The sequence below is a fragment of the Dipodomys merriami genome, unplaced genomic scaffold, assembly GCF_024711535.1.
Source record: "Dipodomys merriami isolate MVZ:Mamm:240054 unplaced genomic scaffold, mDipMer1.0.p SCAF_45, whole genome shotgun sequence".
Classification (NCBI taxonomy): domain Eukaryota; kingdom Metazoa; phylum Chordata; class Mammalia; order Rodentia; family Heteromyidae; genus Dipodomys; species Dipodomys merriami.
Window position 1 is genome coordinate 6422283 of NW_027206013.1, and position 23218 is coordinate 6445500.

A 23218-nucleotide genomic window follows, 5' to 3' on the forward strand; every position below is an offset into this window, starting at 1 on the left:
CACACACACACACACACACACACACACACAGAGGCAAGACTCATTATACATTATCCACAATGTCTATATAAAAGCATAGACAAAGCAGTCATATTGTCAAAACAGAAATGTACGCATTACATGACTTAGGTAACTATAACCCCTCTGGACCTGACCTTTATAATAACAATTTTAAAAACAAGCATAGATTAAAAAAACACAACCAAACCAACCATATACTTTTCATAAGAAGCACAAATGTAAAGGTACAGGCAGGCATAAAAGCAAAAAGTTGGAAATAGAAACAACAGGCAAACACCAATCCCAGGAAAGCCACAGTGGCCTTCCTCGCTTCAGAAAGCAGACTTTTGTACAGAGACAGAGGGGAACTTCATCACTGTGAACGCTTCTGTTCACAACTTCCGAGCAAACCCATGAGTGTGTACATGGACCTCATGGCAGAGCTTGAGAGAACGTGAAGCAAAGCAAAAAAAGAGGCAAACGTAGTAATACAGACAAGGTTCAATTCCACAATCTATCCACGTGGATAGAAACAAGTCCCCTTCATCTGTTACCAAGTTGAAGTAATTGCCATGTTCTGCGGTGGCAGAACACAAATCCTTTACAAAAACGCATGAAACATTTACATTTGATGGAGCATATTCTGGGTCATAAATCAATTCTTCATTTAAAATTATTTTTAAAAAATGATGTTCTGTGGCTAGTAGAGATTTAAGTTAGAAAGAACAACAGAAGGTCATTGATGCAAAAACACAAATACCTATTTAACCACATAATTCTAAAGAACCAGCGGGTGAAGTAATAAGTCATGAGGGAAATTCTGAAATGATCAAGAAAATATAACAACAGGTAAGTATGGCAGCTCACACCTGTAATCCTAGCTACTCAGGAGGCTGAGATCAGGAGGACTTTGGTTCAAGGCCAGTAGGGGCCAAAAACTTTGTATAACTCCATTTCAACCAATAAAAAGCTGGGCACAATGGCATGTGCCTATCACTCCAGTGATATGGGAATCATAAATAGGAGGATCATGGTCCATGCTTGCCCACACAAAAAGCTGACAGTTATCATATACTTAATAATGAAAAACTAAACTTTCCCCTAAAGTCAAGGACAAGGTATTTCTGTTCTCACCATTACTATCACTGCTACGCTAGAGGTCTTAGCCTGTGTAATACATCAAGAAAACAAGAACCAGGCATCAGTGGCTCACACCTGCAATCCTAGCTACTCAGGAGGCTGAGAAATGAAGGCTGCGGTTCAAAGCCAGCCTGGGCAGAAAGGCCCCCCTGAGACTCTTATCTTCAATTAACAACTCAACAAAGGAAGTTTTCCCTAGACAGGAAGAGGAAGAGGAAGAAAGGAAAAGCAAGGAGGGGGAGGAGGTTAGAGGAGGAGGAAGAGGAAGGAAGAGTTAGTTCTATACCTATGTAACCAAGTAATTTTCAATGCAGGTGTCCAGAAAGTTGGCTAGGGAAAGAGAGCTTTTTAAATTTCACAGTGGTAAACAATGAATATCCAATGGAAATAAATAGACTTCACAATGATCTCACATCGCATGCAAGTTAATGCCAAATGCAACTAAATCTAAGTCAAAAGCCAGCAATGGAGGTGTGGCTCCATCTCCACTTCTGGCTTTGTGGTGGTTAATTGGAGATTAGAGTCTCATGGACTTTGTTGCCCCAGCTAGCTTCAAACCATGATCCTCAGACTTCAGTAGCTTGAGTAGCTAGGATTTTCTGTTTAATTTACTTTATTGTTGTTACAGAGGTGATGTACAGAGGGATTACAATTACATGAGTCAGGCAATGAGTTTATTTCCTTTCCTACAGTGTCATCTGTTCCTCATTCTCTCAGTCCCTCCCTCCCATTCCACCCACGAGTTATATAGTTCACTTTCACTGGTGTGAGTTCCACTGCTGCACTTTTTCATCCTTTTTCCCTCTAGTTCTGTGCCCTTCCCCCACTCCTGAAGATGTACACGTGAATACACCATACATAAAGAAAACAATCATCAAAAACTTAAAAACTAAAAAAAGTCTTTGGTTTCCATATCTTGGAGTTTGTTTCAGTATATATATTATTTTATATAAATATGAAGAGACACTGAGGCCTTGCACCTTTGTGTTTTGGCCTCACTGTGTGTAAATTCTGTAAAATGTGTCATATCCCAGTGCATTTTAGATCTAACTTCCACCTACCAGAGAGAACAGAGTAGCTAGGATTATGGGTGTCAGACACCACTGCCTGGCTGTTACTTTTTAACATCTAAAAAAATAGTATGGCAATCACCATGAGCAGTCAGAGCACACGCATTGGAAAGAGAAAGACCAACATTGTCAAATGATGAGGGTGTGGAGCAGCCTGAACAACTACAGCGCTCCCACAGTGCAAAAGGACCATTGGAGTTCATTTTGGAGAATCGTGTTCTTCCTATAAAAGGAAACAAAATTTACCCCGTAACCCAGCAATTCAACTATTTACCCAAGAGAAATTAAAGAAAATAGAAAGGAAAAGACTCACACAAGAACACCGATGCCATCTTTACTTGCAATGGACATCATTGGAGCCAGGTGGCCATCAGGAGAATGGGCGAGCAAAGCAACCTTTATACAATGACATACTAGTAGCCAAAGAGCAGACCTACTATGTAGACAACAGGAGAAAGAACAACAACAAAATGCCTGACACCCAGGATGGCGTGCTGCCTGATCCCATTTCTGTGATGATCTAGAATGGGCACAAAAAGAATCAGAACGGTAGTGATGGGGAGGGCGGGGACTGGGGGCTGTCGGGGAAGAGGCATGGAAGCCACAGGGGTGACAGGCAAGCCCTCTGTCCTGGCAGTATGATCACAGAGGTTAGATACACTTCTCAGAAGCCAATAAGATTTGTGATTGTCAAATCATCATTTTAAAAAGCAAACATAGCTGGGCACCGGTGGCTCATGCCTGTAATCCTAGCTACTCAGGAGGCTGAGATCTGAGGGTCACAGCGTGAAGCCAGCTGTGGCAAAACAGTCCCCATGAGGCTCTTATTTCCAACTAATCACTCAAAAACTGGAATTGGGGCAGTGGCTCAAGTGGGAGAACGCTAGCCTTGAGCAGAAGAGCTCAGGGACAGCACCCAGGCCCTGAGTGAGTGCACATTGGTGATTGACTCTAGTATCTTATGAAGGTCTCACTTTCCTCAGGCTGGCCACAAACTCATGATCCTACCTTTCAAGTAGCTACCTTACAAGTGTGCACCATGCTGCCCAACCTGAAGTATTTTTCTTTGTTGGGGGAAGGTGGGTAGGAGATATTGATGTACTGCTACTCTTAGCCTAAAAAGCAAATGTGTTTACTTTGAAAAGCATTTAAAAACTAAGATGGAGAGCCAGGTGTGGAAGCGTATGCCTCTAATCCCAGCTATTTGGGAGATGGAAGTAAGAGGTCGTGGTCAGAGGTTGGCCTAGGCAAAAGAATTGGCGGGGGGGGGGGGCCTGGAATTAAAAGTTGAAAGGATTAGAGCATGCATCAAGTTTAGTTTAGCTTAGCATGTGACAATCCCTGGGTTTGAGCCCTAGCACTGCAAAATAATACTAAGATGAACTGATGGGGGAGGAGGGATGGAAAGGATACATAGGTGGTAAGTAAAAGGTAAATGTAGGGGCTGGGAAGGTGGCTCAGTGGTAGAGCGCTTGCCTTGCATGCATGAGGCCATGGGTTCAATTCCTCAGCACCACATAAGCAGAAAAAGAAAAAAGCTGGAAGTGGCGCTGTGGCTCAAGTGGTAGAGTGCTAGCCTTGAGCTGAAGAGCTGAGGGACAGCGCCCAGGCCCAGAGTTCAGGCCCCATAACCGGACCCCCCCCCCCAAAAAAAAACAGTAAATGTAATCAACAATAACGGTAAGCAGGTATAATGGTGGGTATACAGATGTTGACATTGTAATCTTTACAACTTTTCTCTATGAAGTTTTTCATAAGAAAGTGTTAGAGGAGGAACACTGATAAAAAGTCTGGCTCTACTACAGAATTCATTTCCAATGGCAACGATCATATTCACGTGGTTTGGGTTCAACACTAGACAAAACTAACACTGTAATCTAGCTATTTAGTAAACTGAGAGAAGGATTGAGTTTCAAGGCCAGCCAAGGCAGAAAAATTCTTGAGATCCTGTCCCAAAACCCAGCAAAATCCAGGGCTGAAGGTGTGGTTCAAGTGATACCACACTGGAAGAAAGCTCTGGACTCTAGGTAATCTAGAGTAATGCAGAGTTCAGTGTACCCCTGCCTAGCGCCCATTCTGTGGAAACCCAGGGAGTCAATGCTGCCATGCAACTTAAACAACCCCTTACCTCTGCCGCCCAGAAGAAACCTGGCGACTGTGATCAGAGAGAAAGCCACACTGGCGTTTCCAGTCAATCTCAAGGCCAAACTCTTGTGCTCATGACCTTGTGGTACAAGTGGAGGCTCCTCCATGCCTAGCTGGTAAGGGGAAGGGGTGTAGGTGGAGGGGTGAGGAGGGGAAAGCAGGAGAGAATTGGACAGAGCAAAGGCAACAAACTACTGCAAAAAAAAAAATAATAAAAGTCCAGAAGGTTCTAGAACAGTAAAAGCTGCTTCCTGTTCTCTTGCTCTACTTGGCAAAGATGAGCAGAAGAGCCAGATGGCCACCAGCAAGAGCAGCAAGGGGACAGGGTGAGGTCAAGGGGAACACAGAATTGTCACAGGACATGACTTGGGAAGGCACTGGTCCATGCAGGTCAAGGATTTTTCTGTGTGCTGACTGCTGTGCTGATCAGAGCAGTATGAGTGGGAGGTCCCATGCCCAGACCCTGTCCATGCCTCGCCTAGCACCTGTGAGCTGGAATAGCCCCTGAGCTAAAAGCAGATTTGGGCTAGAAATGGCAGCCCATGACTACAGCCCTAGCTGTGTGGAAGGACTTAAGTAGGGGGCCTATTGTGGTCAGAGGCCAGCTGGGCAAAAGCATAAGATCCTGTCTGCAAATCTAAAACTAAGAAAGGGCTAAGGGTGTGAGTTAACTGATAGAATGATAGAGGCCCCGAGTTTAAACTCCAATATGAGAGAGAGAGGGAGGGTGGGGGAGGAAGGTAGGAAGGAAGGAAGGAAGGGAGTTAGGGAGGGAGGGAGGGAAGGCAGATTCAAGATGGCCCAGAAAGGCACTCCCAACCAAGGAACTCCAGAGTGCTGGGCAGGGCATGGGCTTGAGCCAGTACACAGGGTGCACACTCAGAAGGCCCCTGTGCTTAGTTAGTGCTCCATTATTGCTATCTTGAGACAGCAACTTCCTAGGGGCACTGCATTTTCATTTTGCAATGGTCCCACAAACCTAACAACAGGTCCTGCTAGGGGATGACAGACAGGTCTGTCCAGGGATCAACTACCAAGGCCAGAGGGTCAGTGGCTAAGGTCCCTAGAGTCCTGGAACTCCTGCTTCAGTTCTGGGCAAGCATGAAACGAACTAACTCCATTTCCAAAGCTGTGTATGACAAGCCGGGGCGTGGGGAGGGGAGGTGGAGGGAGGGCTGCTGGGAATGGAACCCAAGGCCCTGTGCCTGTAAGCCAGCCCTCTGCCACTGGCCTACACACCCAGTCAAGTACAAGTTGAAAGGTTAACAAGACACAATTTTGTGTCTGCTCAGAAGCCACACATACTCAGAACCCTAGTTGGAGGCACACAGCTTGGGGATGTTGGGGTCCACACCCAGCTCTAAGCATCTCAAGCAAGAACCGGCTCTCGCATGGATTGCACTGCCAGAGGGAAACGCTCACACACGCTGATTCAGTGATCACACTCTTAGGAATGTGTGCCGGAAAGAAACACAGATGAAAAGTTCCACATGCCAAAGATGCTCAGGCAGCAGCCTGGCTGCAGGGACAATCTGGAAAGAACTTAACTATTTGACAGAAAAGCATTCCAAGCCATCCAGTGTACCCAGGCTGAGTGAGGTACAACCACTGAAAACTGGTAAGATTTTCTTTTTCCTTCCTTCCTTCCTTCCTTCCTTCCTTCCTTCCTTCCTTCCTTCCTTCCTTCCTTTCCTCTCCTTTCTTTTTTTCTTTCTTTTTTTTTTGGTATCTCCATGTAAAAAGTACACCCACATAAAGGGAAAAAAGGCTGATCCAAAATAGGGATGTTAACAACAGCAGGATGAAGGATGACTGAAGTCAGGGGCACACCTTGGCCTTGAACTTCTGGGACTGTCATCTTCACAGTTAAGTTGCTCACCCCTGTCATCCCAGCTACTTGGGAGGCTGAGAACAGGAGGATTGGGGTTCAATACCAGCATACTCAAACGTGCATGCACACGCACACGCGCACACACACACACACACACACACACACACACACACACACACACACACACACACGACCTCATTCTTAATCAATAACTGGGTGTGCTGAGGTAACTTGTCATCTCAAGTTATGTGGAAGGCTGAGATTGTCATAATCAAGGGGCTGGACCACAGCCTGAGTAGAAAAGTCCATGAGTTCCATCTCCACAGCAGAAGAGCTGGCTGTGGTGGGGAGTGCCTGTGATCCCAGCAACAACAGGGAGCCTAAAGCAGGCAATACAGGTAACCACCGTGCAGGTTATTTTTACCCTTTAAAAAGCAAAAAACAGGGCTGGAGTCATTGCTCAGCAGTAGAGCACCAGCTTAACCAATGTGAGACTCTGAGTTTAAATCTCCAGTACTACCAAATACATAAAGTATATGATGTATGATCAGGACCCAGAGGATTGGCCAGCGGAACCTCCAAGGGTTAGGTGGAGAATAAAGCACGTGTGATAGTGGGCAAGGAACGAGTGGGCTCAAGAATCTCCAGACATCGAAATAGGGAGCTAAAAGTCCTGCTGGACTCCCCAGTGCCCAGTGGCCTAGCCAGCTGTCAGGTCAAACTTCCTAGAAAACGCTTCCACCTGGCCTCACCTGGCCCCACTGCGGCCACAAGGATGCTAGGGGCACCAGGCCAGGGCACCTCGAGTAGCCAAGGTACTGTCCACATGCGGTTCCGATCCTCCCGTCTATGGCCTCTTTTCTTCTCAAGGCAAACACTTGGTGTGCATAGCTGCTATTTCTGAAGATGTGCGTCAGGAGGCATTATTCAACACACGTCAGAGGGAAACGGGACATAAAAGGAAATTTCTCTTTGGCAGCCCAAAGCCCATAACTTCATCTTTATTCATAGCGCTCATCTACTCGGGCAGAGGCTGCTGCTGCTAGTCTGAGACTTTATAGGAAACGCTGGCATCAGTGAATCGGGCCCACAGCGGGTGGTGCCCTCCCCTGGCCTCCCTTTGGCTTATACTGGGGATCCACTGGGGTCACCTGCCTTGGTTTAGCAACCCTCTCTGGGCCCAGAGGCAACAGAGATCAGGGTGCTATTCTCTAGGCTGGCCAAACACTGTGTCAGATAACTGTGTCTATTCACCAGGTGGCTGTGATCGTTGCACAGGTTGTACACTGCACAACTTAGGCTGCACCAATCATAGAGAATGTAGATTGCTTTTCGTTGTAACACACATGCAGTCAATGGGAGCAGAGCCCAGTACATCACAGCAAACGTAGGATACGTGGGAGCAAAGGGCTTCGAGGAACTTGGCAAGTCTCCAAATGTGCCTACCAGGACCCTGCACAAAATGACCCATGAGGGCCAAGTGTGCCCTGCCCTGGCCCTCCCTCCAGGCTCCCTGGGACACTGATGGCACAACGACGACGTTGGCCACGGGGTCACAGCTTTCCCACTCTCACCCTGCTGACGCCTTTCTCAGATGGCAGAGTGACAGAAAGCCGCGGCCCCAGTGTCTGTGAAGGGGCTTGAATTCACCCCTTATGGCTTGGGTCATGAGCTGGCACTCCTGCACAGCGGGCCATGCCTCCCCCAGGGCTCAGAGCGGCCACAGACACAAAGCGTGTGAGCAGAGACCGTCCTGAGCCCCAGGGAAGCCTGTTCTGCACACCTCTCCCATATGCTCCCTGCTCCTTTCATCTGTCCCTGACACAGAGGCTGCCCGCAGAGGCACGGGTGTGGTGCCCTCCTCTGCTCCCCCCCCCAGCCTGGCAGACCCTTCGGCACCCCCTTACCTACCTGTGGGCAGAGGGCCCTGGGTATGGATGCTCCCTGCCCCACTTTGGCCTCCCTGCCTGGGGGCAGTCCCTATTCTCAGCCAACTGTGCTGCTCCAGGCTCCCAATAGTCTCAAAGCTGCTGCATGTGAGTCCATCGGCCCTCCTGGGCTGGGCTCCTGGGAGGTGCAAAGGCGTCTGGGCTGGGAAGTGGAGAGCCTGACTCTCAGTCCCTCAGCCTGTCTGCACTAGACTCCTGTCACCTGGCTGCTGACTGTGAATGACACACACACACTTGTTGCCTTGAATTTCTGCTACACAGAAAGGATCAAGATGATTGTCTTTCTTCATCACTTACCGCTCTTAAGTCTGCCTCAAACAACATCTAAGCACCTGAAATTTCCTGGCATTTAGCCTCTCTCAAGTGACAAGGAATTCCCACCCCCTGAATCACCCCATTTTACAGCGCCAGGGCCCTGAGGTTCTGAACCAGAAAGTGAGCCCCAAGACCAAGTACCCCAAGCATCTAGCAGATTCCTGGTCCTCAGTCTTCCCCAAGGAAGGCTGCAGGCATGAGTCCCATTTCTGCCACATCTTCTACCACCAAAAAATGAAAAGTCAAGTAGAAAATAAAACCATGCTCCCTGCCACAGGTTATGTGTTAAAAAGTCCTGATTGCTGGTGGATGATATTCGGAGAAGCTGTGGAGTCTTGAGGTCAGCAGATCCTCCCCATCTCTCAGCTCTGTGATTGCTCCCAAGGCACGCAATTTTTTCCCCTACACTATCCCACCATTGCCTAGACGTAACGGAATCAGCCAGCCATGGATGGAAGACTCTGAAAGCATGCGCAAAAACAAACCTTTCTCCCCTGTCTCCTCGGGCATGTTCCACAGTAATGGAAAGCTGGCTACTGCAAAGGCAAGCTCCACCAAGGCTTCGGGTTCTGGATGGTGGATCTGGAGTGGCCGCTCCCACAGCACCTGGGGGGTGCATCTAGCTCCAAAGTCACGACTTGTACCCTGCATGTGGTCCCCTGCTTACCCTGCAGGCTGGCAAGCTATACCCCAAAAGACCCCAATTTGGGACTTTCTTTGATGGTACTAGGGATTGAACTCAGGGCCTTCAAATATTTGAGCTATAATCCCCCCTTCCTCCCCCCCCCCCACACTGCCCTTTGCTTGTTCAAATCAGGTCTAATGCTATCTTTGCTCCATTTGCTATCTTTGGCCTTAGACTGTGAACCTCCTACCTCCACTTAGGAGTGGAGTGGCTGGGATCACAGGCATGGACTATCATACTTGACTTATTCATTGAGATGGCATCTCAATGAGGCCCAGACTGGCCTCAAAACCCTGATTCTTGCAAGTAGTTGGGATTACGGGCATGTATCACTGCACCTGGTCTACACCTGTGACTTTCTGAAGACCCCCTACATCCTACATCAGTTCTCAGCAGGTGTTCTGAGGTTCCTTCTCTGAGACTGATTCCTGTCCTGGTCCTCAAAGATACACAAAACCCCAGGCCTGCAGAACATGTAAGTCCCTGGCATTTATGTCATAGCTGCATGCAGGACTGGAGCACCACGTTTGCTGGGAGCCTGTGTAAAGAAACAGGACCTCCACAGGGCCATGTTGGCTGTCATCACTCCTACATCTGTGACACAGTGTCACTCGCTTCACTCAGGTCAGCTCTCTGGGTTCTGCCAAGTGAAGCCCATCAGAGCCCAGCTCAGAAGACAGCGGCTGCTTGTGAGCAGGTGAATGAGAAAGTTACCATCTTGGCTGTGCATGGTCTCGGCCTACTGTGAGCCCCCTAAGCCAGTCCAAGACACTTGTGCTCTGCTCTTCTGCTGTCACACACACACACACACACACACACACACACACACACACACACACACACGTATACACCAAAGGCAAAGGGAGGCTGCTTCTGATAGGCTGGAATTGCCTCTAGATGCCACACGTGATCTATTCTTCAAAACCCTCCAGACTTCACCTAGTCTTGTTACTTGTGCTCTAGCCTTAATCCACAGGACCTGTGAATTACCTTCCACTCACCTTCCCCAACACCTCAGGCCCCTTGGCCCCAAGCCCTTTACCCCCAGGAGAGGTGGATTTGGGGTTTGCTCTCCCTTCCCCCATAATGCAGAACTCGTGGTTATAGTATGGCGGGCAAAATGGGAAAGATGGCCACAGCTGAACAGTGCTTACATGAGACCCCTAAGTAGACTCTCACCTTGCTGTGAGTCTGAAGAGCACAGACGGACACCGAGAAGAGACTAAGAGATGAGATGACACAGATCCCATTTGACCTCATCTCACCCTCCAGCAGCCCGGCCTCTAGTCCCGGAGGTCTAATGCCACTTTTTTTTTTGCCAGTCCTGGGGCTTGCACTCAGGGCCTGGTCACTGTCTCTGAGCTTCTTTTGCTCAAGGCTAGCACTCTGGTACTGAGGAATTGAACACAGGGCTTCATGCATGCTAGGCAAGCACTCTACCCCTAAGCCACCTTCCCAATCCCCTACTATCTTTTAGATGAAGAAACTATGACACCAGTTGACAGGCAGTCAAGTGGCAGGACAATGGCCCAACTGCTCTGACCCCCATGCCTTCCTCATAGACCAGATGTGCGAGCAGGGTGAGTACCCCTTTTTAAAACACTCCAGCTCCCTCAGAAATGGGGAGCAAATGTGACTTACATGGAGGCAGGGAAATGCCCAGGAACGTGTATCCTGGTCAGACAGGACCCTGGGTCTTCCCTTAACAGAGCACGCGAGAAGCCCCAGAACTCCCGTGTGGTCCTGCGTCCAAGATGGCCACACTTCAAGCCCAGTTCCCCCTCAGCTCACAGAGAGGGGCCCAGGTGTGGGATGCGATTTTACTAGAACCTGCTCCAATGGGGGGGGGGAGGTCTTATCTGCAGTGACCACCTCCACCCATGTCAAAAGCCACCGTAGTGTCTGAACAACAGAGGAGCCCAGATTTCTTTTTGTTCTCGTGCTGGGGATGGGGGCACATGCCCACACACAAGAGAGCCCAGGAGGTTGCTAGTTCCCAAAGCTGATGCAACCCAGCTTCCCGCAGCCTGGGGCCCGGCATCCCTCCTTCCTCTCTCTTTAGCTGGACCAGCCAATACTTAAAAAAAACTGGAAGCTTTCCAGCTCGTCTTGGAAGCTCAGTCCTGGCCCTCCTAGGCCTGCCCTCACGCGAAGAACACCTGCAGAGAATACACCTGTGTACTCTCAGGGCCTGCGTCAGCCCAGGCTGCTCTTGCCATGCTCTGGGCGGCTGGGCCTCATCCTGGTGTTACCACAAACTCTACTCTATGCCCTGGTCTAAGCATTCTGCGGCCGCACACCACTTCCAGAGCCCACTCATCCATTCACACAATGACAGTGCCACGAGAGGTAGGATGGGAGGCAGACCCAGAGGGGCCTGGCAATCGGCCAGGTTACCCTGCCACGGCAATCTGGCCACACCTGTGCTACCAAACAAAGGCGTGCATTTTACCACAGCCTAGGGGATAGCAAGGGCTGAGCGTCCACCTAACAGCAATCAGAAATCATTCGGTGCATCCACGGATGACTGGCCTGATATGGTTTTCCTCCAAACTTCACCTTCTGAGTAAATCCACCCAAATTAATATCAGAACCACCGATTAAACTTTGCCTTAAAGAATAGAACTGCTCTAGAAATATGTATCCCAGATAAAAACTGTAAAGGAAGACCAATTCTCTAATTCCTCCAGAAATCGTCCAATGAACAAAATTTACCTGCAAATTTTTTAAGGGATGCTTGCTTTCTTTGTGTGTGGTGCATGTATGTGTGTGTGGTGGTGGTATGTGTGTGTGTGTGTGTGTGTGTGTGTGATACAAGGATTTGAATTCAAGGCCTATTACTTGCTAAGCAGGTGTACCTGAGCCCAGTCCTTTTTTGCTTTAGTTACTTTTCAGATAGTGTCTCGGACTTTTAGCCTGGAGCTGTCCTCCAAATTTGGTCCTCCTACTTGTGGCCTCCTATACAGATGTAATCGCAGATGTACTCCATCATAAGTTATGGAGTGAGATGTGAGATGCTAACTTTTTGTACAGGTAGGCCTTGGAACTATGGTCCTCTCAATCTCTGCCTGACAAATAGCTGGGACTATAGGCATGAGACACCGTAAAGGATTTTGTTAAATGTGACCCTAGTACCAGCTTGCCAGGCAGGTGCGCTCTCCGTCTAAGCCATTTTTTTTAAAAAACGAAATAAACTGCTGTTCACAATTTCAAACATCCTGTACTATGTTTTCAGGAGAATACACATGGTTAAATGTGACCCCTGGGCTGAAATTTGGAGAATGCTGGAACTCACCACAACCTGCTGAAGCCATTACAATAGCCAATCAGCAAGCAAAGGTTTATTACGGGTCAGAGGGTGGACCTTTCTAAAAGGAGCCCGACACCCAGTAAGTTATATCAACAGCCTCTCTGTTAGGTCCGCGGCAATTAAAGTATCCTCCTTTCCCCTAGAGATTCAAATGATAACGGAAACACTGATGGAGGCGCACGGCAAGCTCCACTCACGGCAGAAGTCTTCATTCAGCAAGGAAGGACGCACGCACCCGGATGGGCAGCCCAGGCTGGCGCCTTTGCCTGGCGTCCGTTTCCAACACGGCCCCTTCCTCCTCCCCCTCCCCATACCCCCCCCACCCCCACCCCCGGGAACGGGAAGGCGGGGCTCCCCATCCATCCCGGGGGTCTCCGCGGGAAGGGAAGAGGGGGTGCAGCCAGGTCTGGCCTCGGCCCCAACCCGGGGGATGGGACACGCACGCTGGGGGACACGCATGAGGAGGAGGGCACGCCCGGGGGGGGGTGTCCACGCACGGGGACCCGCAGCCGACAAGGGCTGCGGATGGGGTCCTCAAGGGCAGCCCCCGCTCCGGGCATGCAGGCCGTGGGGGTGACCGTGGGAGAGGGGGCCGGAGGAAGGGTCGGCGTGGTGGGCTCCACGCGGCCGCCACTTGCCCCCTGCTCTCCGGGGAGATCTGGGTTGCATTTCCTCTCCTGGTTTCCGCTCTACCGCAGCCCCCAGTCCAGAGCGCGCGCCGCGTGGGGAAGGCGCGGGACGCGCGCGCGCGCGGGCGAGCGCGGGGCTCCCGGGCGCGTGGAGCCGGCGCGGGGCTCCCGGCGCGGGGTGACCTCGGGGCTCGCGCGGGGGCCTCCCCCGCACTGACCCTTCTTAAACGTGTGCAGGCAGCCCGAGCCGCAGAGGGCGCGCACGGAGGCCGCCTCCCAGCAGCCGCGTCCCTTCATCCCGCCGCGGGGCGGCCTGGCCCGGCGCGCTACATGGCGCGGCCGCTCGGAGGGCCGCCCGGCGGAGGCGGCGGGCGCTCGCGGGCCCGCGCCGCGCGACCACAATGCACCACTGCCGCCCGCCGCCCGGCCCGGCCCGTTAACCCCGTCGGCGCCGCCGGGAGGGAGCCGATCGCCGCCCCCGGGGCGCCGGGCGCGGGGCGGCCCCCGGGTCCTCCCCTCCGGTCCCTGCGGCCGCGAGCTCCGCGTGGCTTCGGTGCGGAGCGAGGGGCGCCCTTGAGAGCCCCGGGGAAGAGGGGGTCCCCGGGGCCCGGCGGGACTGCAGGAAATGGAGGTCGCCCTCGGGACCCCGTCTTGCAGGCCGGTGCACCGGCAGCCACGTGCAGCCACCCGGGCACCTTCCGGGAAAGGCGGCAACAGGCGGGGCCTGGGGACTCGGGATCCCTAAAACGCTGCTGCTCCGGGCCGCGGGGACGGGGACGCCGGTCCCCAACAGACCTCGTTGGACACAGTCCCGCCCGAGCTCCGCGCGCCCCCGTGGGGCGTCAGCACTGACTCCCCGGCTTCTTAGGCCCACACCCTGGGGGCTGCACCCAGGGACCTCAGCCAGATCCCCCCCCCCAACTCCCGGTGACCCTGACATTGTCGCCTAGCGAGTCTCCTGCTCCCTTCGGTACAAGGGGCTGGGGGTGGGAGTCCTGGTGCATCCTGTCTCCCACCCTCTGCCCTGCCACGCTGGACACGCAACTCTGGGCTCAGCTCTTGCTCCAACCCCTAACCTCCCCACCTCATGGGAGTACAGCCAGTGGGATTTTCCAAATGTAATTTATTAAAGGAAATCCATTCTCGCCCATTCAGTCTTTTCAGATACACAGCTGAGCGCTGGTGTTAATATCTAACAGACTCAGGGCAGGTGGGGCTGGATCAAGAATTCCAGGCCTTTGAAGCAGCCAGACACTCAGTTTGACTAAAGTCACTAGACCAGGCTGATGGGTGCAGAGAGCCCCAACACCAGGTGCAGGGCTGCATGCTGTAGCTGACTCCTGAGGCAATCCCCACAGAACAGCTGAGTTTGTAGGGTCCCACTGGCCCCCTCTTTCCAGAAGTCATCAAGGTTCTCGAGTAAAGGGACTTACCCAGCACCACCAATTCGCCCAGGGAACCCTCTGTATTCTGGGAGGGGAGGCCACATTTTTAACACAGCTCTTCCTAAGCAGCTTCTGCCTCCCTAGACAAAGGAGGCCTTGTGAAATAAAATGGGGAGGGGGAGGGGGAGCCTGGAGCAGTGTTTTGATTGCTTTGGGACAACATTCAAGTGATACAAGAGATCGTTGGGTTCTCCTGATGCTGCTCAGGCTAAACTCCTAGACCAAGTGAGTTCACCCCAGCCTCGGAAACAGCAAGGACTACACACACATGCCCCATGCTCAGTTTATGGGCAATCCTTTAAGGATTGTCCATGTGCTAGAATAAATCTAAAGCTGTTCTAGAGTTCGGATTCAGAACTTGCACTGCTAAGCAGGTGCTCTACCATTTGAGCCAAGCTTCCAACCTTTTTTTTGCTTGTTATTTTTCCAGACATGGTGTCTTATTATTTGCAGTCTCACTAAACCACACAAATTATTGTCTCCTTTGTACATAATTACACTGTAAGTCACATAAAAAAATAACCAGTTGGGTGCTTGTAGATCACTCATACATGTAATCCTAGCCACTCAGGAGGCTGAGATATGAGGATCATGGTTCAAAGCCAGTTGAGGCAGAAAAGTCTGAGTGACTCATCTCCAATAAACTACTCTAGAAAAAACTGGAAGTGGTGCTGTGCGTAAGTGGTAGAGCGCTAGCTGGGACAGCTCCCAGGCCCAGAGGTAAGAAAAAGAGAAAAGAAGAAAAGAAGGAAGGAAGGGGGGGGGGCTGGGAAGGTGGCTCAGTGGTAGAGCGCTTGCCTTGCATGCATGAGGCCCTGGGTTCGATTCCTCAGCACCACATAAGCAAAAAGAAAAAAGCCGGAAGTGGCGCTGTGGCTCAAGTGGTAGAGCGCTAGCCTTGAGCCGAAGAGCTGAGTGACAGCGCCCAGGCCCAGATTTCAGGCCCCACGACCGTACTCCCCCCCCCCAAAAAAAAAGGAGGGAGGGAAAGGAAGGAAGGAAAAAAAGAAAGAAAGAAAGCGAGCAGCTTCTGTTCCTGTGAAATACTTGGAAGTCTACAGCCTAGTTGGTGTAACAGCCAGAGTGCCAGTTGGTAGAGTGCTAGCCAATCAGAAAAAGGAGGCAAACTAGCTGAAAAGCTGATCAGGCAGCACAGAAGGCAAAGAGAGCACAAGATGCCCCTGAGTGACTCCACCGTATGCGTCCCTCCTCCCATTCTAGAGAGGTGAGGTGGAGTTCCAGCCCCCTTCAACCCCATCTGCACCCATCCTGGAGTGCCCAGGCCCTGAGTTCAAGCCCCAGGACATGGACACACACTCAAGCTAAAAGAAAAAAAAGGCAAATTATACAACATATTTATGATTGAAAGAAAACTATATATAGACTCAGGCACCAGTAGCTCACACTTGTAATTAATTCTAGCTGCTTGGGAGGCAGAGATCAGGAGGATGACAGTTTGAGGCTACTGGGACAGAAAAGTCCAAGAGAGGGGCTGGGAAGTTGGCTCAGTGGTAAAGCGCTTGCCTTGCATGCCTGAGGCCCTGGGTTCGATTCCTCAGCACCACATAAGCAAAAAGAAAAAAGCCGGAAGTGGTGCTGTGGCTCAAGTGGTAGAGCGCTAGCCTTGAGCTGAACAGCTAAGGGACAGCGCCCAGGCCCAGAGTTCAGGCGCCGCAACCGGACAAAAAAAAAAAAAGAAAAGTCCAAGAGATGCCATCTCGAAGGAGGAGTGTAGGTATAGTAGCACACACCTGTCACCATCCTAACTACAAAAGGAAGCCTTAAAAGGTGGATTACAATCCACTCTATCTAGGCACTCATCTGCCTAGATAGGAAGCAAGAACCTATCTCAAAAAGTGTAACAACAGAGCTGGAAATGTGGCTCAAGGATAGAATACCTGTCTGGTAAGCACAAAATCCTGAGTTCAAAAGCCAGTACTGAAAAATGCAGGTATGAGTAGAATTACAAGTAAATGTCCTCAAGTCTCTGTTTGTTTCTTCCCCAGTACCTGGCATACCTCATGGGGCTCCTATGCACTTGTCACTCTCCTGCTCCAGACCACAGGGGCAGAGAAGGTGGCCTTTTCTTACTTATCCCTGGGCTCCAGGATGGCCTAGCAGCAGTGGGTGCATAGTGAATGAATGAGCACAGGATTGACTTCATTGGTGATCTGACAGAGGATAGCAGCTGAGTCACTATATTACGAGCCCTTGCCCTCCTGCCTGCCCCAGCCTTCCATCACAGAGCCCCAGGTCTGCATTTCTGGTACCTACCACCTCAGAGCCCCGTTTACTCTGCACTCCTGAACGGCCCTTGCCTCGACAGCACAGAGGACAGGACCAGCTCAAGAGGCCTGGGAAAGCAAGACAGCATGGTGACTTCCTGACCTCAGTTGGCCACAGCCCTCAAAAGCACTGTGGACATTGGGGATCTGTGGCTCCCACTCTGGACCTCAGGCTGATCATTAATGAAAATCAGGGCTATATAAATGAGGAAGTGACTTGCATATTGGTCTGGAGAATCAAGTGTGTGTCCTCCCCACTTCCCCCCACACCCAAAGGCCCACTGGGCATGTGCAGTCCCTGTAGGGCGACTTTTAAGAATGAAGACCCTGAAGGCAACCGTGTTCTAAGAATATCCAGGCATAGGTGCTGACTGCAGGCCTTGCTAATAAACGATTCTGTACTGAAGCCAAAACGATTAATTCAAGAGCTACTTATAATAGGTTGCTAGGCAATTAAAATAAACTTCCTGAGGGGGGAAAAGTTCAATTTATTTCTGATGAATTTGGATTTTTTTTAATGGGATGGGAGAGAGTATATACCATTCAAATTGTTTTGAAAATGGAAAGCAGAAGGAAGTAGCAGATTCTGTCCCCACCTGCCCTAGATACTGGGGCAGAAGAGTCAAGAGGCCTGAGGCTGGCTGGCTTTGTCCTGGGGAGAGGAAGGAGCTACACCAAGGCCCCCCACCCCAACAAGCATTTGGTAGGGGCCGGTGGGCAGATGGCCTAGAGGATCAAGGTAGGCACTTGGGGTCAGTGCCACCATACAACTCTAGGGACATTGCATTAGTGCTTGTGCCAATTAGTTACCAAAAGGCCTTCTGCTTGTTGGAGTCTAGATATCCCTTCCAGAAACAAATTCCTCAAGATAAAGAGTTGGAATTCCTGAGTGGAGGAAGTAAAGACAGAAGAAAAGAAAGGAGAGAGGGGAGGAGGGAGGGAAGGAAGGAAGGAGGCACTAGTGGTTCACACCTAGCTACCAGGAAGCCAAGGCCTGAAGAATCATGGCTTGAACTCAGTCCAACCAAGAAAGTCCCTGAGATTTCAGCTGCAAAGTTACCAACAAATAGTAGGGCTGGAGGCATTGCTCAAGTGGTAGAGCACCAGCTGAGTAAGGAAGGGGGATGCTCTGAGTTCAGGACTCAGTCTTGCTACAAAACACCAACCAACCAACAAGCCAGGCACCAGTGGTGCACACCTGTAATCCTAGCTACTCAGGAGGCTGAGATCTGAGGATCATAGTTGGAAGCTATTCTAGGCAGAAAAGGTCCATGAGATTCTGATCTCCAATTAACTACAAAAAGTTGGAAGTGGAGCTGTGGCGCTCAAGTGGCAGAGTGTTAGCCTTGAGCAAAACAGCTCAGTTCAAGACCTAGGACCTGCACAAAAACAAACAAGCAAGCAAAAATACCAACCAGGGAGTGGCACTGTGGCTCAAGTGGTAGAGCCCTCGCCTTGAGCTGAAGAGCTCAGGGACAGCACATAGGCCCAGAGTTCAAGCCCTAAAACCGACAAAAAACAAAAAACAAACAAACAAAAACAAAAGTAGTAAGAAGGAATTGAAAAGCCACAAATCTACTACAAAAATATCCCCCCTTCTTTGTTGATAATTCAAGGAACACAACTTAACAGCCTTGATGCACTCTTTGAAGATACTAAAATAGTAAAAAAAAAAATTATTGACCCCTGATAATCTTGTCAATGAGATTGAGATTACAAGGGAACTGACATGCTCACTCCGTAGCTGGTTCATCTGTAAATGGGCAACATATAACTGCTGTTACCCTTATTTCAATAACCTGGACCTGGGGAATTTTCCTTCAGAAATAATTCAAGAGAAGAAAAAGCTTTCTGCATAAAGCCACTGACAGCATCATTATCTCTAACAGCACAAAATGGGAAACTCAAAAGCTCAACAGTTGAAGGATGATTAAAAACATTATATTCTGTAATATTACCTGTGGAATACTACACAGCCATTAAAATGATTATAAAGGCCCAGGAAACTGTTAACTAGACAGTGAAGTGGAAAGAGCAGAGCATAAAGTGGCGTGTTTAATAGGATGCCAAAGATGGGAGATATTCATGGGAAGGAATAAGTGAAAATCAAGGGGAGCTTTCTGGGAAAGGGGTTTGTGTGTGTGATCAACCAGCAATTTCCCATATTCCAGAAACTCTTCATCTTCCTGTGCAATCTTTTGTCCATATGGCAAGAATGCACCAAGGAAACAAGCTATATCCATTCCACTAAATGATTACTTGTAACCCTTTCTCTACAGGACAGGGCAGGAGGAGGAAAAGAATGTTTCTTTGGTGGTGCTGAGGGCTTGAACTCAGGGCCTTGAACTTGTTAGGCAGGTGCTCTACTTACTACTTGAGCCATGTCCTAGCCTCTTTTTGCCATCCTTGGCAAAAAGCGGAGACCTTATTTGAAAAGAAAAAAATAAAACTAAATGTAAAGGGGCTAGGGATGTGGCACAAATGGCAGAGCAATGTCTAGGAAGTACAAGGTCCCAAGTTCAAATCCTAATACCAAGCCCTCTTCACACACACACACACACACACACACACACACACACACACACACACACACACACACACACACACACACACACACACACACACACACACACACACACACACACAAGGGCCAGGCACTGGTGGCTCACGCCTATAATCCTAGCTACTCAGGAGGCTAAGATCTAAGGATTACAGTTCAAAGCCAGCCAGTGTAGGAAAGGCCTAGAGTCTCTTATCTCCAATTAACCACCTACAAACCAGATATGGAGTTGTGGCTCAAAGTGGTAGATTTCTAGCCTTGAGCAAAGTTCAGGGACAGTGTCCAAGTCCTGGGTTCAAGCCCCATCTCTGATCCCCCCCCTCCAAAAAAGGAGTGGGGAGCCAAACAGCAATCAAAGACCAAAGACCAGAAAAGGGCCAAGAATGCAGTTTGTTAAGCCTCCAAATTCATTTTCTCCAACTAGTAAAAAATGATAAATGCTCCAGGCATTGGTGGCTCACACATGTAATCCTAGCTATTCAGGGAGGCTGAGATTTGAGGATCACAGTTTGAAGCCAGCTGGGCAGTTAAGTTTCTGAGATTCTTTTCTATCTATCTATTTATCTATCTATCTATCTATCTATCTATCTATCTATCTATCTATCTATCTATCTATCTATCTATCTATCTATCTATCTATCTATCTATCTATATTGTCAAGGTGATATATAGAGGAATTACAGTTACATAAGTAATGTAGTAAGTACATTTCTTGTCAAACTTGTTACCCCTTTTTCTTCTACTTTCCCTCTCCCCAACCCCTCACCTCAAATTCCTGAGAGTCTTATCTCCATTGAATCACCAAATAGCCAGAAGTGGAGCTGTGGCTTCAGTGGTAGAGTGCTATCCTTGAGTCAAAAAACTCAAGGACAAGGCCCAGGCTCTTGACATCACAGAAGGAAGGAAGGAAGGAAGGAAGGAAGAAAGAGAAAGAGAGAGAGAGGGAGGGAGGGAGGGAGGGAAGGAAGGAAGGAAGGAAGGAAGGATAGATGTTCCCACATAGGCATCCACAGCACCACAGATGCCATAAAAACAGCTTAAAGAGAAAGCAACCAAGAGAAAATAGCTTGCAAAATATATAGCCAAAAAAGGAGAAATAATCTGAACTACAGGAGCTTTTAGAGATTAGAGATCAGCATAAAAACCAACCAACATCCAGAGAGTAAAATGACAACAGAAAGGAATTTATACACAGGATGCAAACTGCAGAAAACAGTCAATAAACAGATCAAGGCACATGCAGACAATGAAGCAAATTGAGGAAATAACTTCCCATTCACCCGTTAGAGTAAGAAATTATTGTCAAAACCAAAATCCACACTGTTGGGAAAAACACCTTTCTGGCTGACTTTCCCTTCTCCCACCCCCACCCCCACCTCCACCCCCAGCCCAGTACTGGGACTTGAACTCAGACTCCAGTTCTTACAGCTGGCACTCATCACTGGAGTGTTTTTCTGGCCTTTTGCTGGTTCCTAGGAGATAGGAGTCGCTTGGATTTATCTGCTCTGTTGGCCTTGACTTGTGATCCTCAGATCCCAACCTCCTGAGTAGCTAGGATTACAGGGTGAAATACGGGTGCTCAGCCTTGGCTGGTATTTGATAGTGCATGTTGATATATATCATGTACATGCGCTTATCACCCAGTAATTCCACTGTTCAGAATCTTCACAATGGGAAAACTCATGCTCATGTATGCATTTTAGAGAGGGCTCATTGCAGCCCTCTCTAGAATAGCAATAAAATCTAAAGAATCTAATTATCTATTGAGGGAGAAATGACTAAGTTATGACACACTATGGAATGCCGTGCTCTTAAAACTCAGATAGGTCTATTTGGATCGACATGTAAAAAGCTTCACAACGGGCTGGGAAGTTGGCTCAGTGGTAGAGCGCTTGCCTTGCATGCCTGAGGCCCTGGGTTCGATTCCTCAGCACCACATAAGCAAAAAGAAAAAAGCCGGAAGTGGCGCTGTGGCTCAAGTGGTAGAGCACTGGCCTTGAGCTGAAGAGCTGAGGGACAGTGCTCAGGCCCAGAGTTCAGGCCCCACAACCGGACCAAAAAAAAAAAAAAAAAAGCTTCACAACATCTTGGTAAGGGGGAAAGAAAAAGCTTTATACTAATACATAAAGCACATGCTCATTGGCCTGGGGTGTGATTCAAGAAATAGAACACCTGCTAATCAAGTTCATGGCTCGGAGTTGAAACCGCAGTATCACCAAAATAAAATATACAATCTCATTTATATATGTGGGTGCAGGGGTGTTTACGTGTGTATGTGTGTGTGGGGGGGGGGGTGAGGCTTGCATGTTTTTGTATGGCTTTAAAAAAAAAGAACCACCTTTCCCAAAATGGCTCATGCATTTTCTTGGGAGGAGAAAGGGTAGCAGCGAGGTGACAGGATGACTCGATTTTATATTCCATATCTTATGATCACTTAAATAGTTCCCAGTCTTGGTCAATGTGTGAAATGTCTCGATAAATGACAGCTGGAATTAGTTGTGTCCAGATCAACTCCGATGTTGCCTGAGGCAGGGCTGTTAATGGTGGAAGGTCAGGCTGGGGAGAGTGGCGTCATGGCTGAGTCTGGGGACAGGGAGACCTGGAAGTCACATCAGAGAAGCCAGCACACCAGCACACATAGACCAACCTGGCAGGCAGCAATCAGAGAGGGGCTGGATCATTTGTCGTACCCGTGGTACAATCCCCATGAGACGGAGGAGCAGAGCTGCCCATGCTGATGGGCCCTGCAAAGAAGGGACATGGCTGCAACCAGGTGTTGGGGGGGGCGGGGCACGAAGAGAACAAGTATCTGTCACCCAGCCAGGCTGCAAAAGCCTCACCCCACCCTCAGCTGCCAGGCCATGGGGTCCAGTGGCCTCCAGATGATGGTTAGGGTTTAGGGATGAGGCTCAGGAGGGAGCACCCATGTCCATGTCTGGGCATCCACCTGTGCTCACCTCACCCGGCCTGCTCCCGGCAGCATGGTCCAGAGATGTGAGGAGAGGTGTCAGAAACAGCAAGAGGGTTTTGGAGGGGAGTGTAGAGGGGAGACCTAGGGAAAGGCAAGAAATGACAGGTGCACTGCTGCTCAGAGTCATCCTTGAACCCAGTGCCCTGCTTTTAGGGCCCTTCCTGTGGCAACTACTAGCAACCACCAGTCATGGAAATCCCTGCCTCCTGGTCCTCTCACCACCTGCCTACTGTTCTCAAACCTGTTCTAACCTCACTCTCAACTCCATTCTCTTCTCGCTTCCTGCTGGGGACCACGAGGTAGGGTCTATATCCATGACTCCGTGTCCCAGCCCCCAGCTGCATGGCCCCAGCTGTAATAGAAGTTGAGTCTTGCCCTCTAAGCTCCAGACCTCCACAGCCAGCTGGCTATCCTCCTCCCTCCATTGAGAAGATGCTTTCTGCCCCTAGGGGTCCTAAGGGTGGGCTGCTGTGTTTTCTTCCCTCTTCTTGGGCCCCTCCCATATGCAATGATCCCCAAAGGGCTTCAGAATCACTAGCAAATCCACAGCCTTTTCTCCACCTGAACCACCAGTAACGGAATCCCAGCTTCCACACTGACATCTTCAGGCCCATCCTCTTGGTTACCACGAGGACCATTGACTGAAAACACCATCTGCTCCACGATGGCTCCCTTCCGAGGCTGCCTCGTACCAACTGAGGCAAGTGCAAGTTCACAGCCTACAAGAAGCTAAGCTTGCTTGCCATGGCACTTCCTACTTCCAGCTTCCACTTTATTCCTTTACTTCTCTCCCCACCTTTGCTCACCTGGCCTGAATGATCTACCTTTCTTTCCCAGGCTGAGTCCTGCTCTGTTAAGTCCAGAGTGGGGTCCTCCCCCCTCC

At 49.8% G+C, this 23218-nt stretch overlaps 1 protein-coding gene across 3 annotated transcripts in view; it reads right to left on the reverse strand.

Moving 5' to 3' along the window:
* Osbp2 (oxysterol binding protein 2) overlaps positions 1-23218 on the reverse strand; it is a 126584-nt gene that overhangs the window by 39555 nt on the left and 63811 nt on the right. Inside the window, exon 2 of one of the 3 annotated variants that reach the window (XM_069994527.1) lies at positions 22012-22108. The exons of the other annotated variants lie outside the window; for them this stretch is intronic. Coding sequence (XP_069850628.1) covers positions 22012-22072 — 61 coding nt within the window. The 5' untranslated portion in view covers positions 22073-22108. The remainder of the gene's footprint in view (positions 1-22011; positions 22109-23218) is intronic. 3 annotated transcript variants of the gene reach the window in all.